The sequence below is a fragment of the Callorhinus ursinus genome, unplaced genomic scaffold (genome assembly GCF_003265705.2).
Source record: "Callorhinus ursinus isolate GAN/ISIS: 27379988/994484 unplaced genomic scaffold, GSC_fseal_2.0 scaffold52, whole genome shotgun sequence".
NCBI lineage: Eukaryota > Metazoa > Chordata > Mammalia > Carnivora > Otariidae > Callorhinus > Callorhinus ursinus.
In genome coordinates this window covers 6883912-6895937 of record NW_027397114.1, presented here as the reverse complement: position 1 = coordinate 6895937, position 12026 = coordinate 6883912, and the positions used below count along the sequence as shown (strand labels likewise).

General features: G+C 43.7%; 1 protein-coding gene across 1 annotated transcript in view; it reads right to left on the bottom strand.

Annotated features, from left to right (window-relative positions):
* SKAP1 (src kinase associated phosphoprotein 1) overlaps positions 1 to 12026 on the bottom strand; it is a 273892-nt gene that overhangs the window by 29934 nt on the left and 231932 nt on the right. The window contains exons 9-10 of the mRNA XM_025859313.2: positions 10540 to 10731; positions 1990 to 2040 (exon numbers count right to left, since the gene is read on the bottom strand). Of these exons, the coding sequence (XP_025715098.1) occupies positions 1990 to 2040; positions 10540 to 10731 (243 nt within the window). The remainder of the gene's footprint in view (positions 1 to 1989; positions 2041 to 10539; positions 10732 to 12026) is intronic.

The window sequence follows — 12026 nt, the reverse complement described above, 5'->3', positions numbered from 1 at the left end:
GTAGATTTTAGTGTTATAAAGCTTAGTGATGACATTTGGATGCTCCGTATTTGTTGCCATTTCTATAGCTCCTTTGGAGAAAAGGCTCTGTATAAATTCAATAAATAAATAAGTAAACACAAATAATAAAAATTCCTGCCTCAGATTCCGCAGAGAGAGCAAAAAGTCCTCTGTTTTTTAATCACCAAGTCACCAATCATAACTGGTGGGAAGTATAAACCATAGAAACATATTTAGAGTTCACTACACTTCAACAACACCTATTTTGGCGGAAGGAAGCATGAGGAACAAAAAAGTTTTGTTTTTTTTTTAAAGATTTTATTTATTTGACAGAGAGAGACACAGCGAGAGAGGGAACACAAGCAGCGGGAGTGGGAGAGGGAGAAGCAGGCTTCCCGCTGAGCAGAGAGCCCGATGCGGGGCTCGATCCCAGGACCCTGGGACCATGAACGAAGCTGAAGGCAGACATCCAATGACTGAGTCACCCAGGTGCCCCCCCTTTTTTTAACTTACTTGAAATAGAGCTGTTGGAACAGTTAAGAAATAAATCTCCCCTCCTCATCCCCCTACCCAAGATAGAACCTCAGAAAGAAAGGCTGAATGAGGAAATGTGATGAAGGAGGAGTCTGAAACTGAATTTTAGACTTTTGCCAGAGACTGCTGCTTCCTGAATGGAGTTTACTATAAAGTTGGCCACAGGAAGTTTATAGTTATTCCACCCAAGTTGTCCATATGAAGCGTCTCTTTCCTGCACTGGTGATGGAAGTTGGTTGAGAAAAGACATGGGACATAGGTTGGTCAGAAAACAGATTTTCTGTTGGAATTCTGCACATTGAGTAGGAAACAGTAGAAAATAAGTTTCAGAATGGACTTAATTATATGGGTTCATTGTTATGAGGTGCTCACTGGAAGCTATGCTAATCCTGGACCACACTTGTGACAGTTCTTTCTTTCTCTCCTGCTCTGGCACCTGACTTCTGATGCTGCCTCTTCTCCCTGGGAGAAGCTGGGCATTGGCGAAGTTAGGTCCTTCACTGAACGTGTTACATATCCAGTTCCCTTAGAGCACGAACCTTAGGAGAAGGGGGCCTTGCCGAGTGGATAACAAAGAGAAGAAACAGCAAAAAGACGAGAAGAGAGAGGAGAACGGGAAAAGGAAGGGCCAGGGAAATGGGGGAAGGACCAGGGAGGGAGAGTTGGGAAGAACTCCTAGGCTTAAGACTTTCATAGAATCTCTAAGAAAAAAATCAGCTAGTATCTATATCAGCCATAATTTAGACTCTGCTGATGAGATGAATGTCCTTGAGGTGGTCCTTGCAATTCACATTCCTTCACTGACAAGGGTAGAATAGGTCCTTGGTTCACTTAAAGAGGCTTTGGAGGGGCATCTGACCTTAGAAAAGGATGGGCTCACTAACTGCCTGAAGCATGGTTAACAGTCTGGGATGAATAAGATGTAATTTTGTATTCAACAAACCTGTTAAATATTCATTTCCAGATGTGCCTGGAATCAAACCAGGCCATCAGAAGTCAGCATCACCAAGGAGTTCTATCCTTCACCCCAGGTTCACTTTTCAGATCTGACACATTTCCATTCCCCTCTGAACTTGCAATCTCCGGACCTCTCAGAGAGGAGACATTTCCATTCTTTCCATTCTCAATCCTTTGATCTCTTAGAGATGAGGCAATTCTATTTTCACTGTACTGATTTAGGAAATACTGATAGGAAAAAATAAATATCCGGTTTGGTTTCTTCCCTCTGTAGGATAAATCTTAGCTGTTCTGGCAACATTAATTAAGGTGAGTGGCTGCTTTGAAGGTTGAGATATTTACCTATCCAGTCATCTTATCTGGGGCTCTTGAGGTTGACACACCAGTACCCTCTTAATTAGTGAGCCCGGTAATATTTGTGGTCTGAACAAAAGTGCCTTCTCCAGTCAGAACCCGAACATCCTACCCAGCGCCTGTGTATTTGTGAGGCTCTCATACCTTCTTTCTGTGGAGTGCCATTCTCATCCTCTTCTAGATCATGCTCTTCATCTGAGGGGGTAAACATGATCAGCATTAGCAATTAGTGGTTGATAGTCTTATGCTCTGTATACTGGTGGGTCTTCTTTTTTTAATTTATTTTTTATTGTTATGTTAATCACCGTACATTACATCATTAGTTTTTGATGTAGTGTTCCATGATTCATTGTTTGTGCATAACACCCAGTGCTCCTCTCAGAACGTGCCCTCTTTAATACCCATCACCAGGCTAACCCGTCCCCCCACCCCCTCCCCTCTAGAACCCTCAGTGTGTTTTTCAGAGTCCATCGTCTCCCGTGGTTCGTCTCCCCCTCCGATTTACTCCCCTTCATTCTTCCCCCCCCGCTATCTTCTTCTTCTTCTTTTTTTTCTTAACATATATTGCATTATTCATTTCAGAGGTACAGATCTGTGATTCAACAGTCTTGCACAATTCACAGCGCTCACTGGTGGGTCTTCTTTCTCGTCATGCTCTTTTCAAGGCAATAATTGTTCTTTTTTTTTTTTTAAATCATCTTACATCTTCAAACTTGCCTTCTCCTTCCCTCCCCATTCAATGTTTTTAAGCGCTTACTACATGCAAGGTGCTACACTAGGAACTGGAGGCCCAGCAATGGACAAGACTGGCAGGGTCCATGCCCTTGTGGAGCTTTCAAACCACTGGACTATTTAGGCACCTATCACTAGAATCCTGATCCTTTCCCTCAAGCTCTATTTCTCCTCTTCTTCTAGAATTCTCTTCTAAATGTATTGTTTCTATGTAAGCATCCAGAGTTATGGGTGTGTGTGTGTGTGTGTGTGTGTGTGTGTGTGTGTGGCTAAGCATGTGTTTAAAACCTCCATGATTAATTAGTCCTTAATGTATCAAGTTTTGTTCAGCTGTAGCAGAAGCTGGTCATGTAGGTAATTTTATGTTCCTAGTACTTAGGGCTTGTAGTTATCTTTTTACTGCTGTTATTCAGCCTGCCATGTTCATTAGAGTGTAAGCTCCTGAGGGCAGTTGGAATGGTCTTTTAATTAATTGCTGCAGGTACACAATGGGTTCTAAGTCAGTGCTATTGTCTAACTCCAATCAAGTGTTTATATGGTCAAAGTCACAACATGATTGGCCTGTTTCTTACCCTCATTAACCTGTTTCATCTCAGACTTCATACTACCTGATACCATGGGAATTGGGTCTTTACAAAGAAAGCATGAGTACCGGACTCATATTAAGCCATTTTCTATGTGGAGTAGGATGCGCAAAAACACTGTTGCTATTCTCCTTTTCATCATCTTTGCACACGCTCTCTCTCACTCACACACACACACACACACACACAATGAATGGGGCATAATAAGCGACACTTTGAGGATTGAACACTTAGGTTTTTTTTGGTCCACATTTACTTTCTCTTCCTGGGTCTTGGGGCACTTACCTGGCTTGTTTCCCCATAGTTATGCCACTAAATGAAACTTTTGAGGAGATGGCCTGGGGACAGTTCCTTTTTTTTAAAAAAATATAAGTTTTATAGAGCAATATGAATTCTGGTATGTCAGAATGGGGGAGGTAAACTCCGAGCTCATAAGTAAGAAGAAACAGCACAAACATACATTAGAGCATTATAGAACATTAAAGAAGTAATCGATTTCACATTAAAATGATACAATTTCCCTGCAAAAAATAAAAATTAAGGGATTGATATTCTCGGGAAATGAGTCATATGTCACCCAGATTAAAAAATTATCATATATGTGATGTATATTTGCCCTACAAGATTCTGTGGGGAAAGAACTCAACTCTTCTTACCTTCATGTATGGCCTCACAACAGAGAATTTCCTACTTACCACCTGTCGTGCCCCCCCCGCCCTCCCCCCCAACCGCCGCCGCGATGACGAATAAAGATGTAAGATAATGGAGGAGTGAAATCAAATATCGGAAATAGACCTTGCCGAAATAAATCATGTCAAACATCATTCTTTGCACATTGTCTTCCTATTACTTGCCCACTTCCTTCCTTCCTCTGCCCTGATGCTTTTCCTTTTTGACATGGGACCAATTTCACAGGATTGAAAACATTAAAAGAAGAGTTGTTACGGCCTCAGTTTTAGAGGTACTCAGTAATTTGGACGGGGAGCATCTCCTCTGCTGATACCAAACGCCTCAGTCACAAAGACCAGTAATTGGCTGTGCTTACGCACCTTTGCAGAGACGGTTTACTCTACTTCTGCTGTCTGTGCCCAGATGTCTCTTCCTCCCAATTCTAATCAATGTAAATTGGGTCAGATCTCCGCTGTGAATTACAAATTGGATCCGAAGTTGGAGGGTCACCGTGCCTGTGACTCCACCTCCTTCCCACCACCATTAGATGGGAAGCTACACCAAAGATCTTTTCTAAATAAATCAGACTTTATTGTAAAACTTGGCCACTGACGAGACATAACCTCATTAGCATTGATTTTAAAATAAATTATTGAAAGTGGCTTGCCTGCTCTTTGCATTTGTAAAACAGGAGAATGTAAATGTATTTGCAATGATAAAAATGAAAACTAAACTTTATTCCTTTATCCTTTCAGGCAACAGCACTTAATCTAGTCATGATACAAAAATGGGAAAAATAAAAATCTGCTCTATGCCATTCAATTCCAGACCAGACACTCTGATTTCCTTTGTGCCTGTGGAGTCACCTAGAAAGAAAGCAGAACGCTGGCCATAGCTCTAATCCCCACATCTGTTCTATCTGACATTGACCTTCCCGGGGCGCTGAAAGTGGGCTCAAGTCAAGAAGCCTAGCTACGGATGCGAGAGGCTGGGTGCTGTGCCTTTGAAGGTGTGAGTATGGAGGTACCGTCCCATAGGGAAGGCAATGCTCTCCACAGCTGGTGTACAAGGTAGCAGTTCTCAGCACCTTCCCAGCTGCAGAGAGGTGACACTTTACCTCGGATCCTTCAGTGAGATCAAACTGGCATCTTTCAAACTCCAACATCGAGAAAACCAATTCCGTGGCCCCAGAAAGAAATGTCTCTTTGCTCACAAAAGAGGGTGGGTTAAACAGCTAGATTTCTCTCTCTTTTTTCTCTTTTTATCTGTAAAATGAACCTTCAATTTTAAAGAGATTATTTTGAAAAAAAATTTTTCTTTAGGCTAAAGAGCTTGTTGAACTTCTTTATAAGAATATTATTAGGCATTTTAGCATTACATCTACTGGAATACATCTTCATTTAAGAGAGAATTAAAATTTATGTGCTAGCTCAACTTTAAACAGTAATAGATTATAATGGTCCTTGCTCCTAACAGGGCATATGGGACCCCAACCTTACATAGGTTTTAAACAAATTAACCTCTAAAGATTACTGTCCACTTATTACATTAAATGCTCTACTTGATTCCCAAATATCTCATCTCAACTGGGAAAACAGTTGAGGAAGATTCTGTGAGCTGTGCGAACATGTGAGAGAACCATGGGGCATCACAAATGAGCCTCAGTATCCAGAGAGTTGATTTCAATCAACTGTCTTGGCACAATGTCAGGGACACTAATGAGAGGCTGAAAGGAACAGGACACTGACTTCACCGCAGAGACACAGAGAGGAGCCAGCTTCCCATGACACCTGGCTCCTTTCTGAAGTGCTTTCTCTGACATGGGCTAAACTGAGAACAATGCCGCAAAAAATGACTGGATCAGAAAGAGGGAAATCACTTCCCCCAAACAAAGCAAGGTGACAGAAGCTTAAAAAATGCCAACTGTATCAATGTGCAACCAGATGTCAAGGTGCTCTGGTGACAGATGCAACAGAAATGCAGATAGACTTGGAGTACAGAGACAGCATGCAGGAAAGTAGAAATGGAAAGCACTCCACAGCAGGCACAGATATGCTATAAATCTGTGGATGCTACAGCACCTCTTCAGACAACACGGAAAATATGAGCAAGATGCTAATAACACACTTAATTCTCTGTTGTATAGTTTTTAATCTCAACTGTTACCTCAGAATATTTGCATCCTATCTCTGTGGTATGGGTCTTGATGAACACGATATCAAATCCAATTTGTGCTAACTGCAACACTTGGAATACGCTGAATTTAATTTCACAAATAATAATTGAGCACCTACTAATTGGAGGAGAAAGACCTGAATACAAATCACCATGGTAAGGGCTGAAACGGAGCTCAATTCTAGTTGAGTATTTGGGAGGGTGTCACAAAGGAGACATGTTCGAGCAGAAGGAGCAGGGTTTCATAGGTTGAGCTCAGGGAGGATGTTCTAGGTGAAAAAACCCCTAGCATGATCCTGGTTTTGGTGCTGGCCAAACAACACCTGGTGCCTGGGGCCCAGTGTGCACGGGAGTGAGAGAGAAAAAGGGCCAGGAAGCTCAGGCCTGCTGATGGCTTTTACGCTTTGAAGCTCCCTTCCATGGAGTGCTGTTGCTTTTCCGTGAAGCTGAAAATCCCTTTCTTCATAAACTTTGTGTTTTTGGCATCTGTTTTTTTCTTTCCTTAGACCTACTCTCACCATTTCTTCTTCCTGTGGGTCTGGACAACAGTGAAGGGGGAAAAAAAATAATTCCATAGAACGCTTGTTTCCATTTGACTCAAATTAAAAAAACAAGAAACAAAAAACCACCCAGTTATATGCTTTATTATAAAGCAATCTGGTTCCTGGGTCTGTAATAACCCTCTGGGGCAGTGTGGGCAGCATCGGCATGCACACAGAAATTCCTAGGGAGAACTCATTGTCTCTCTCTCCATTTGCTCTCCTGAAATCTCTCCTGAGAACACTGCCAGATTCTGTTGTCAGTGCAGCTGTGACAAGGCCCCAGTTAAAGCTGTACAATGGTCTCAGGCGCCTTGCTGGATTCCAGCTTTGAGGCCCCAAAGTGAAACCTGATAAAAGTTGTCCTTTTATGGAATACTGAATCACAAAACTGGGCCTGTGCTAGCCTGTAAAATAATTTCCGGGGAGGGGTGAGAGAGAGCTCAGCAAAGCCTCCCATCTTCCACAGACTGCTTTAGCATTTCTTTGTGGTAGTTCCCTACAGTTTAATCTACTGCAAATGAGATCTTAAAAATCAAGGGCCCCCATATGCTCAACACGGATGCTCAGAAATCCCACCGGATACCAACCTTGAAACCATATTACCCAGGCCTAATATTTTTGTGGTCTTGGCTGAAAACCTCGAGCACTCTGATTTTCCCTCATGGGAAGGACAGTGCCAGCCACGTAGCAAATGCTAATTATCCCATGATCAATGTGATGTAGTGCATTTAATTTGATGACCCATACATTATTTTGACTAGGAAAAAACATTTTTGTATTGACTTGGTATGTGTTACAAGCACTTTTCTCTCCACTAGGAAGACCACTGAAATTATATTCTGGAAGGGAGATCTCACTTATGTGGCCTTCCAATAGAGACCGTGAGGCTTGCGTAGGCCCCAGCCCAAAGAGGAAGCCATAGCAGAGCCATCAATGCTAAGTATTCTCTGCAAAGCACATTTACCTGTTATAATGAAACAAATGTGAGAAGCACAAGCCATCTGACTTTTGATGGGTATGCAGTGTTAGCACAATCCAACGTTACCGTTGGCCATCCCTCCACCCAGCACCTGTCCTTGCAGTAAAAACGGGCCTGAGCAGAAGGTGTGCTCCACATTCCATCTGCTCAGAATTTTCAATTTCACCTGCTTCATACTTAGAGCTGAAAATGTCCAACTGGACTGTCTCAGGTTTGGTTGGTAGAGGCGGGGAACTAGCCATCCCTCAATTTTTCAAGGAGGTAACCCTTCCTATTTAAACACCACCAAGTTACTAACAGCCAGCGTTACTGAGTGCTCACTGTATGCCAAGGCTCCGTTCTAAGTGCTTTACACACTCCGGTTCTAGGCTTCTCACAGCATCCCTCTACGACAGGTACTATCATTATCCCCATTGTACAGGTGGGAAAATCACACACACAGAGGGCAAATCACTTGCTCAAGATCTCACAGCTAGCAGGTGGCTGAGCAGGTCCATTCTGACTCAGAGCCAGCACTTTTACTTGCAATACCTTGCTGTCTCTCGCATGCGGCTGCTCCATAGATCTTGTAAGATGGCAGCAGAGGGTAGGCATTGTCAGCTGCCCTCACATTCCCTTCCAATTCCTCCAGGGCTGGTACTGTGGCACATGTATAGTGAACAGAAAATTCCAGAAGCAACAAGCTGAGTGGCGTGGGTGGGAAGCTGGGGGATGGAGACTCGGGGCTGAAATATTCTTACCATCATTAAATGCCAATATAGCCTACCTCCAATGCTGTCTCTAAAAACTGGGATGGATAGATGGTTCTTTTCGGGAAAGAACCTGTTAGTTAGCTGCGGTTTCCCTAACATGAAGAAAGATGCCCTGGATCTCCTGCAGTGTGGCCTTCCTCACTTTCGGGGGACAGTTGTGAGCATAGGCGAAATGGTTTTCCTCGGGAAAGCAGGCCAGTGTCCATGCCCCCAGAGTCTACTCCAACATCTCAACTGGTGCAAAGTTCAGAGGCATGCCCTGGGACCCTCGGCAGTGCCGGGATGGCCAAGGGTAAGAGTTGAGGAGGCAAGTTCCGGAAGGATGGTCGTTAAGAAGCCAATCATACATTCATTGACCCATCATCTGGGGTAAGATGATGGTCTCAAAATCATCTTATTTCCTGAGGCTCCTTCTCTTTCCTGCCCTTTGCTCTGCACCTCTGAGCATCAGCCCCCTCCTCTCTGGTTCCTCTGAGAACTAAACCTGTGCACAAAAAGGCCCTTCTTTGCTCCCCAGAGGGCTGAGTGGTTCAGCGAGGTTTTCCCAGAGCACTCCTCCACAGCTGTAACCCAAAGTGGAGTGTCACCCGGATATTTCCCCCAGCCTAGATGGGAGTGAGTGGAATGTCAGCTCCCTAAGAAGATTCTGGCCAAGTTGGGGAGTACATCTCCTTTAAGGGAGTGTTGTGAATTAGATCCATTTCTGCACCCTGCTGTTGCAATGGAGCAGACTGTGAAAGGGAAGATTCTCAGAGGAGCTGTGTTTTAATGTAGCAATTTGATTCAATTTTCCACTCTATAAAATTACCCATCACTGCTCGTTGCTTTCTAACAGACACCTTCACTCTTAATTTAACAATCCTATCGAATTCTGCCAGGGAAATTGGAAAAATTTATCACCTGTGAAATTTTATTTTCCTTTGGTTGTATCTGTTTTTGTAAAACTTCATTAACGACGATGACTTGCTGAGGAAATTATCATTTTTTTTTAACTTCAGACACAAGAAATGGCTCGACCTCAACCAAGATATCATTTGCATAATAAAACACAACAAAAAGGCTGGGGAAGCCGGGACTGGCAGAGGCTGGAAGTGTTAGGAGAAGCAGGCTTTCCCTGGTGGGTGGGGAGGTAGGCGAAGTCCTCAGCAAGGAGACATGGTGGGGCCACAGCCTGGCTCCTTGACTCAGGAAGCAATGACGTGGCTCCCCCCGCGCCCCCCACCAAGGGAAGAGACAAATGCAGCATTGACAGGGTTGGACCTTCTTCTTAGGAAGTCTTGAAATGCAAGTTGCTTACTGACCCTGTTTTTAGCAACCAGTCTTGTCTTCAGGGGCCTGAGTATTAGATTCACCTTCGTTCCTAAGTTCATCTGGGATCAAGGTTTAAATTGCTATAAATTTTGGCTTAACTCGAATTTCTCAGCAGAGCACTGCACTCCTGGCAAATTTCCACAGGAGCAATCTTTCTGAATGGACTTGAAGATTCAGCGTTCCTGTGGTCTAACTACCTCACAATTAAGAGGCTCAGGCTTTGGTTTTCCACAGTCTGACCCCCACTGTGCTCTGCGCCGTTCAACAGCTGCTGTTGTTCCCACAAGAAGGGGCTATGTGGAAGCAGTGATGACTATACATTTTTTGGATGCCAGTTATCATGCCTTTGGAAGAAAAGAAATATGTACAGGGGCCTGCTGTAATGGTGGGCAGAGGAAACAGGTTTATGTGTGAGAGAGACGATTAGATTTGTGGTATATCTGAAGTAGGGACTGATGAGTTATACTCTATCAGGTCTTCTTCAGTTACTGACAAGGTTTGTCAGCACTTACTTGTATTCCTTTAGACTTTTGATAATCTTCATCATTTTGAGGCGACTTTATTCACTCTCACATTTACCCAGAAAAGAAGTTGAAACTAGAGAGTTTTGATGACCTACCGCAAGATCCAGAGTAAACCAATGAAGGCCAACATGAGTAGACTACTTGACTCTTTAACCTTGTTGACATATGTAATAATAAAGTTATTGTTGACATATGTAATAAGTTACCTCACATGGCAAGGGTGAAAGACACACCCTGATCAATTCATCTTGCTCCCAGAGCAAGGGAGAGCTTTTGTACTGGGAATCACAGAAGCTCCACTGAAGCTTCCCTAAGTTGTTTTCTTCAGAGATTTGGCTTCCTCTGGAGGTTTCAAACTTATATTCTTCCACCAGGTCAAGAATTTCTGAAACTTATAGAAGATAATCAGAAGACAAAATTTCTCACCTGGTAAGGCTTCATAAATATCTTCTTCTGTCTCCTTTGTGGGCTCTCTTGGCCCCAGACTCCCAGGCAAGATGACAGGTCTGCACTGGGAACCGGAATTTGGGGCATCAAAACCATCGATATCATCATATGTCTCTTCCTCTTCCTCCTCTTCCTCCTCCTCTTCACATGGAATAGTTAAGGAGCTCAGATCTGCCAGGGCAGAGATGAGAATGAATCCAGATGGGGAGGAAAAAGGAGAGAATAAGGCAGGGAAGGGAAGAGGGAGAAGGAGGCAGAGGGATGAGAATAAGGTATGTCAAAAGAAAATGAAACGCTGGGTTAAGTGCTGTTATTTCTGATGGGGGCCTTGGTGCCAGGAAATCCACAGAAAAGGCCAGACTAGCACTGCGTCAGGCTGAAACCATCAACATAAATCCTTCCTTGCAATCAAACTTGATCAGGATGAAGCAGCTCTGAAAAGTAGGAGCGTGCGAATGAGCACAAGAGGCGAAGGGATGAGAAGAAGGTGGAAGAGGACATGCCAGCACCCCGTGCGCTGTTCCCTGAGTAGAGAAAGGGCAGGTGGATGGCCTGTGGCTCCCCAGGGTGCGCAGAGCCCTGGGAACGACGGTGGCTCCCAGAGGGTAGCCGAGCTGTCAGAAGCTTGTCACCCCCATGACCTCACTGCAGAATGTCAGACAAGTTTGTTCATAAAGAGAAAAACGGGCAAGAGTGGAAGGAGGGAAAGTGAGATACAGAAAAATATGACAGTTGTGCGAGACCAAATGGAATGGCTGAGCCACGGGGTTACCATGTCATTTTGTAACTGTGCAGTCTGGCTGACCTCAAAGTGGGTCACTGCAGAGAGGATGTTGAGCTGTTACAGCACTGGGCAGCACAGGGCAGGGGAGGGAGATTGGTTTTTTATTTTAATGGGGAACTGGGAAGGTTCGCTCTCGGATGTCTAGTACAGAAGGCTCTCTGAAACCCTGCTGAGGGGTCTCTGCAGGATGGGGGAGTGCAGTCAGGGTACTCTGGGGAAGGAATGGATGGAGAGACATCCGATGTTCATTTCAAAACACAATAAAACTGTTTGGCTTGATTAGGCATTTAATAAAGATTTTGTAACAATTTTCATCGGAATTCTGGTGCCACCTCATATGAGGAAGGGATCAAAGACACATTTGTGGCTTAAACCATATGTTATTATTTTGTTTGTTTTAAAATAAAATGGAATGAATAATTTCTTCAATGTGGGATTCTGAACGTACCACAGGGTACAGCTCAATAAAGCTGCTTTGAGTTTTATTGAGGTTTACACACTTAGGGGTATATTACACGCATAAATCCAAGGCACCTAGATGAGAGTGTACCCTGTAGTCTTGCCATCAATGTTCATGTTTGCCTAGTTCCAGTCTATTATACGTGACGCTCTTAGTAGATGCAATAGTTTGTTTTTGTGATAGCAAAGGCATAAACTGAGTAAAATAGGCAATTCTTGTAAT